This window comes from Conger conger, chromosome 14 (genome assembly GCF_963514075.1).
Source record: "Conger conger chromosome 14, fConCon1.1, whole genome shotgun sequence".
Taxonomy (NCBI): domain Eukaryota; kingdom Metazoa; phylum Chordata; class Actinopteri; order Anguilliformes; family Congridae; genus Conger; species Conger conger.
Window position 1 is genome coordinate 40,517,485 of NC_083773.1, and position 7,216 is coordinate 40,524,700.

At 44.5% G+C, this 7,216-nt stretch overlaps 1 protein-coding gene across 1 annotated transcript; it reads right to left on the reverse strand.

Moving 5' to 3' along the window:
- Positions 1-1,740: 1,740 nt before the first annotated feature.
- Positions 1,741-6,709, reverse strand: snrpb (small nuclear ribonucleoprotein polypeptides B and B1). Its single transcript, XM_061220134.1, has 7 exons — positions 6,436-6,709; positions 5,327-5,478; positions 4,967-5,078; positions 3,838-3,990; positions 2,880-3,012; positions 2,488-2,613; positions 1,741-1,923 (listed from the first exon to the last, which is right to left on the reverse strand). The coding sequence occupies exons 1-7, from the start codon at positions 6,436-6,438 to the stop codon at positions 1,886-1,888; spliced, it is 717 nt and encodes a 238-aa protein (XP_061076118.1). The 5' UTR covers positions 6,439-6,709; the 3' UTR covers positions 1,741-1,885.
- Between the last annotated feature and the right edge of the window lie 507 nt (positions 6,710-7,216).

The following is a 7,216-nucleotide window of genomic DNA, read 5'->3' on the forward strand; positions in this document are numbered from 1 at the left end:
GTTTTATTGCGAGACATGCGTTTCGTTTGGAGCAGTATACCGGTAGGCTATCAAAAGAGTTTCGCTTTGGTTTGGGATTTAATTTACTTTTGGACTGTTTGATTCTATTGCTAAATGTTGGGACTGATGGGCACTGAAATCTGGGGGGTATTTCATGGTTCACTGTTAAGTTTTATGTAGTCGAAAGAGGATTTCCACCCGTCTGTTTATTGCGAGCCAAGGCAGCCGCTTTCATTCATTCATTGAACGTGCGCTGTGCTGTAAATACATGGAAACCTTACTGCGTAGCCAAGTAGTCTAAATTGAGTTAATTTTTAATTTTGCCTTATTTACTTTTTATTAAATTCGTAGGCTGGAATGCCTCGCGGCAACAATTGTGCTTCAGCCTTTGGCAAGCTACTTAGAAGGGGGTGGCAAGCGACTGGTAGCTTGAGAGCAACGTGTTGGAGACCCTTTTCTCTTTTATTTCATTGAGTTAAATCGAAACAATGTCTTCAAGTGCTCATGGACTGAACCACAAGGTGGTTTGGGGGCCGGCCTTTATTTGTCCGAATCGGCCACGCCCCCGGCTGTTATCCGAGGCCCGGTTTCAAATAGAATCCCGGACACAATTTGAGGATTTACTGTACACATTAATGTATGGGCGGCCTGTAGCACAGCCGTTGGGCCCTTGAACAAGGCCCTTAACCCTGCATTGCTCCAGGGGAGGACTGTCTCCTGCTTAATCTAATCAACTGTACATCACTCTGGAAAAGAGCGTCTGCCAAATGCCAGTAATGTCATGTAATGTAACAATGTCACCAAAATGGCAAGTAACACTGACACAACATAAAAGAACACACAAATATGAGAACATGCCAACCTGTGCCCATAGTATTTGCTGGGTCTCAATAAACACAGGTTGATGTTCTCTGCTTCTAAGAATCATGAATTCAATTTACTTTAATTTCTGAATATGCTATACTGTTCTCAGGTTGCACCTGAATGAACCCAGAAATGTATTCTGTAACATTCTCTATAATATAGGCGTACTTTATTCATTCTGTCTGTTGCTCATATACTGTTGAGTCAAAGTACATTTGTTTGCCTCTGGTCTGCTAAATAAATGGGCGTTATCGATTCTTTTCAGTATCCTTGCAAAAATGAAGTCGGTGGTAAAGTTAATTATTGCACACTAAGTATAAACTAATCAGTCCATTTATGAAAGGTTTGTTCTAGTTTACATCAAGGCTATTCACCTGGCAGCACCAGATAAATACAGCCCACCACAGATAATGTTGGCACTTTGAACATGGTAATGGAAGTATTACTTCCATTAAATATTTGTGGTAATATCTTTCGCCTGCTATGCCAATGCCAGCACAACTCGCAGTAATTACAAGGCCTGGCCAAACATAATGGTAAGTGTAGGAGCTACATGTTCATTGTTTAGATCGCTTCGATCATCTGATTGATTCAACTTTATATTTTTTGGTTTGATTCCCCCTCTGGGGAAAACATTATACCCAGTGAGCACTAAAGTTTAAAGCTGCTTCTGCTGCCATAGCCTAGCCACTTAAAGGTTTGATGCGTTGTGTGTTCAGAGATGCTCTTCCGTATACCACTGTTGGTAAACCGTAAACCACTGCGTGGTTATTTGCGTTACTGTCACCAACAATCATTCCACGCTCAAAGTCACTGATCACATTTCTACCCTATTCTGACATTGTCTGAAAAACAGCAGTAAAAGGAAAGGAGTCATTTTAAAATAAACTGTCAGAGACAAATCATTTATTTAAAAAAGGAAACAAAAACATACAAAATTAAGTCTATACAACTTGAACTGAGAATTCCACCCTGAAGGGCAGAATGTTGATAACATCACGCTTCAATCCAGAGGGAAGGCCTAGGGTCTGGGCGGACGCATTCCTGGGGGAGGGGGGCCTGAACAGGAGGAAAAATAAACGTTAAGAGCAGCAAATCCCTGACTATACACCCATTTCTACCACCACATCTACTCAACCATTTGATAGAGCCACCAATGGTGGCAGTGTAACACTTAGGGAACGGGGGCTTTCAATTTAGGATTAAATCCCAGATGGCACTACAGGTACTTCAGCTGAACAGCTTTAGTAAACATACAGGATGGATAATGGATGAAAGTGGGTTTAAGTTACTCTGGATAGGAGTACTCAAAATGTAGTGCATTACAAATGAAACCGTCCCAAGATCAATGCTAAAACAAAGCTCAACTGAAGTCATGACCAAAGCCTTAATTTACCAACCCTTCATTCATTTGAAGGAAATCTAAGAATTTCCATCAAGATGAAGGCACAACCATGCCAACAACCTTTGTTGCACCAGCACACTTCAGTACCTTAGAAAGTAGATTTAATAGAACACGCTTCTAACTTTAAATCTACCATCTAATCAACGATTACAGGGTCCTAGCCCACCCCAGAAGCTGAATAGTTTCAAGGTTTACACGTTATTCTCAGACATGCTTACCTCTCATTCCGGGGGGCGGGGGCCTCATCCCTGGGGGCGGCATGCCCATGGGGGCCCCGCGGCCAGGAGGCATCCCCATAGGGGGCCCCATGGGAGGGCGCATGCCTGGAGGAGGGCCCATCATACCTACGAAAGACACATGAAAAACCACTCAACACAAAACGAAGACTGCCCCACAAAGCACTCCCCCTTGGCTTCAAATCGGGCCAAGGGAACCCCATCGCCCACTCCCATTCGACATGCGGTTCAGAGCTCAGAGTAATCCTGCTCCAAAAGTTTCAGCACCAGGGCTAAGATTTAATTGGAGTTCATCATGGCTACAGAACCAACACTGCTGTCCCCCCCCCCCCCCCCCCATTTGAGCAGAGCAGACGAGCGAAAAGCGAACGTACCTGGAGGTGGTGCTCCTCGACCCATGGGAGGCGGGGGTCCCCCTCTGCCTGGGGGGTACTGCGTGGGCGCTCCGGCGATGCTGGCTCCGGCCGCTGCGGCCGCTACCGTCCCCCTTCCCTGAGGGGTCATGACCTGGTGACGGACAGACACGTTAGCACCACGAGATTACACAGGAGAAACGCAGGGCTCATCACAATCGCTTATGTCTCCCTTTTCTGCTCTGACCTACACCCATCAGGAGAGCCCCAAGAAAGACGGGGAAAGAGAAAACCGCAAATTAGGCAAATGGAATGTCCTTGCCCCTTCAGTTCGAAGCAAAGTCAGTTACATGGCAGATGGGGAGAGGATTTACAGGTCAATCATTTATAATTCAAGCTTTGAGAAATATAAAATAAAAATAAAACCCATCGCCCATCCATTGCACAATTTATTGCCCAAAAGCAAAGATTAAAAGTTAGGAAATCCCACTTCTAGCTCCTAGAAAAAACATTTAAGGGGTTGGAACGTCCTTAAAGATGGAAGACCTAAAATTCATTCAAGGAGCAAGGAAAGGAGGAAAAATAAGTGATTGAATGAGCCCACCGTTTGTCCTGAGAGCCTGTGCAAAGTTTGATTCAAACGTGTATGACTTCAGACAAACCATCACCTCTTATTAAATCTGAACTAATCTCCATAACATTAGCATTCTAGTCGCCAAACAAATTCAATCAGGTTAAAAGGCAACTGGCTCGATACCCAGTTGGGACTAATGAAAATGCACCTCCAAGGGTTTCCACTTTGTCCTTTTAATATTTTAACATCTTAAAGTATGCTCCTCCTGCGGCATTTTAAAACGGTCTGCACTTTCTGAAGGACATGAGGGGCCTGTTCCACAAGGCAGGATTTCCGAATTAGCTGGATAATCAAAGTAAACCCTGGAAGACTAGATTAGACTAGACTAGATTACAAACCACATACCTGCTGGGACGGTCCTCCCACTCCTCGCACAGGCCCGGCCAGGCCGGCGGGGGCCTGGGGCATCGGGGCACCGGCAGGGACCCCCCTGCCAGCAGCCCGGCCAACGCCTGGGCCTCCTGCCACTCCAGCCAGGGGCACACGGGCGATGCCAGTCTGGAAGAGGGACAAAGTCATATTTAGGCCCAACAGTCAGAACAGGTACAGTTCATTATGACCCTTATGGCTTCACTGTGGATGCCATACAAATGTCACCTCAGTGTGGCACTGATCGGAGACAATCTTTACTGCTGCGTTTCCTGCCGAACCATTTTCACTGCATTAGATAATACAATGAATGATAGAGTGGGTTTTAACTTGCTCCAATTCGACAAATTGATTTGTATAGCACTTATCAAAAAAGGGACCATGAACCTGATCCCCTGAGGTAGGGCATTCCAAAGTCTAATCGCAAACGGCCGGTCTTTTGTTTTTAATCCATTCGATTTTAGAGAGGAGGACCCATCATGCACGCGAAAGGCACACCAGAAACCACTCAACACCCAACAAACTGCCCCTCAAAGCACCCCCCTTGGCTAACCGGCCCGAGGGAATCCCATCGCCAGCTCCTGTTCGGCTTGTGGTTCAGAGCTCAGAGTAATCCTGCTCCAAAAGTTTCAGCACCAGGGCTAAGATTGAATTGGAGTTCATCATGGCTACAGAACCAACACTGCCGTCTCATGAGCTCAGTGAAAAAGCAGGCATTCCCCCACAAATGATTTAGGCTCAGTCACAACTGGTACTGTTCATTATGACCATTATGCCTTTTCACTACGGATGCCATACAAATGCATCCACTTCAGTGGCACTCAGACAATCTTTACTGCTGCATTACCTTCTGAACCATTTTCAATGCATTAGGTCATTTATCCTTCATTGCATGGAGCGGGTTTTAAACTTGAATTTTAAAACTTGATTTGTATATCTCCCCAGGTAGGGCATTCCAAAGTCTAGGGGCTCTAATCAGAAATGCTTGGTCGCCTTTTGTTGTTTTTAACCCAGTAGATTTTATAGTACATTGTAAAGTCTCATAACATCTGGCACAATTGGACAATACAGCGAGCGAGGCGCAGGCAGAACTGGGCAAACTCACGTCTTTAGGCGGGGGACCCTCCACGGTCATGGAAACCAGGTTCTCCCCCCTGAGAAGCACCAGCCCCAGCACCCTCTTCTCCTCGCGCTCCGGCTGTTTGGAGTTCTTGGGCCTTGAAGAGTAAAGCAAGTAACACACAGCCATGTTTACCCAGAACACCGCCATATGAACATTTGTATTTCACACAAAGAAATTACTGAAACTTTCATTTAGTGACCAAAGGACAAGGTGGGCCAAATCAATGTTGTGGTACACAGAACAAACTGTTGAAATATGACCAATATACTGCAAACGCAGGTTACTGGACAAGCTTTAAACTGCAGAATAGCAATTTCATTCATTTTGAATCCTGCGTCTTACTTGATCTTTCTGAATTCGTCGCAGTCGCACAGAATGAGGTTCATGTGCTTGTCGAAGGCTTTGAACGTCCCGATGAAGATGCGGCCATCCTGCAGGATACAGCGCATCCTGTAGTCGATGTGCTGCAGCATCTTACTGCTCTTACCCACCGTCTGCAAGGGAGGAAGAGGGTCGGTGAGAACACATCTTAAACTAAACAGAACATCGGTCTCAGGTGCCTGCAAGTATGCAGGCAAGTGCTTGCTTTCTTTAAGTTGAATTGAACTTCATCAATTGGCATGCGGATTGCTTCAATTAGAACCAACTTTTCAAAGAGTGTGCAAATCCAGATGTACCACCAGAACAATACAGACAACGCGGACACGGACGGCAAACAATGCGGACATGGTTTGAAGGCATTATGACCACTTTTCCAGATCGGTTTAATCAGCAACAGGAGTAGCCCAGTAAAGTCCTTTTGCTAGCGAAATTGGGACTGAGTTCCTTGCCTAAACCTTTTATTAGTCTGCAGCAAAAGATACTGGAACACACTTTTGTAACGTCCGCCTGTATGAGCACCTCCCAAAGGACATCGTTGATAGTCACATGATTAATGCAGAAACTCAACGCAAACCGTTCCCATTCATTGTGTGAGGGGTTGGGTAAGGATCTTCCTGAGAAGCATGGCGGAATGTTGCTACACTACATACAAGGCAGTGGATAAGCATAATCCAGAGAGTAACCACATCAGAATAAAGCCGTGCATAATCTTACAATTTTGCCGAATGTGTAGTAATGGTCGACTAGCCTAGCATTCACAAACCACACCATTCATACTATTCACAAACGAAAGGTAATTAGCCTAACTTTAAGAATTAAGAAATCGGAGCCAGCCAACTTTCACGAAATATAAATACAATGACCAAGGCATTCATATAATGTAGCAATAGATTTAGGTCAGAGACTACGGCATTAACCAGTCAACCCCACTGAATGAAATCAGGCGGGCTGAACAAGGGCCTACTCGGCGAATACATTTCAATCGTAACTTTAAAGGCGTCCTTCATTTAAGAAATGCATGGTGGATTAAGTGAATATAGTACAAAACAATTTAAATCATAAAGTCTTACCATGATTGCAGTTCTGATGGCTCCGATTTCAATCGGATCGCGCCAAACAAACTCAAAAAATTGATCCGCGGAGCAGCTCCGCTAGGACCGTCTTTTACGTAGATGAATCGGAAGTGGAATGTGCAACGCCACGAGTCCCCTGGAAAGTGTTCCTATCTCAATCCTCACGCAGGGTCGTTTATTTAATAGCAAAAAAGGAAGAGGAAATCTGCAAGATTCATTTATAGGTGGTGTTTTCGGTAATACCAATTTAAATACATAAACAACGTACTAATCATAAACCTGCAATGTTGCAATTACACGTTTGAATAATGGATAGATATGTTTCCGGGGATGGTATTACACATTACACAGGAAGTACTGATGTGACGCAAGCGTAACGTTAAGTTTTCGCAACAAAACAAGAGTCAAACAAGCTTGTCCGAGAGGCTGCTAGCTAGAGTTAGCTACCTGAATTCTAGGTTGCTGCAACCGTATAAGAAGCATAGATCATCATAACTAAAAATAAATTTTTGGAATGTATAAAACCGGATAGTTTTATTCATGTGGCGGCCATGACAACCACATGACTACCCTAAATTATTCAACAACTGATATTTATGCTTAAGTTCAGTAGATGGCGGCAAAGCATCCGTAAATGGGCCATACATTCACTTTGAAAAAGTCATGGAAACATCACTGACGAAGATGGGGTACTGGCAACGTTTGTTAACGGTGTTAAATTACCGATAGTGGGCTCCAGAATTATTGACACCCTTAATAGGCTGTCATACACTATATA

Bases quoted from the DNA above. Each gene is read 5' to 3' on its own strand.
- snrpb (XM_061220134.1), bottom strand. The intron at 3,991-4,966 runs GTGAGTTTGCCC...TCCCTCTTCCAG, and splicing joins AGGGTCCCCCGCCTAAAGAC to ACTGGCATCGCCCGTGTGCC. The intron at 1,924-2,487 runs GTAAGCATGTCT...CCTCCTGTTCAG, and splicing joins CCCGCCCCCCGGAATGAGAG to GCCCCCCTCCCCCAGGAATG.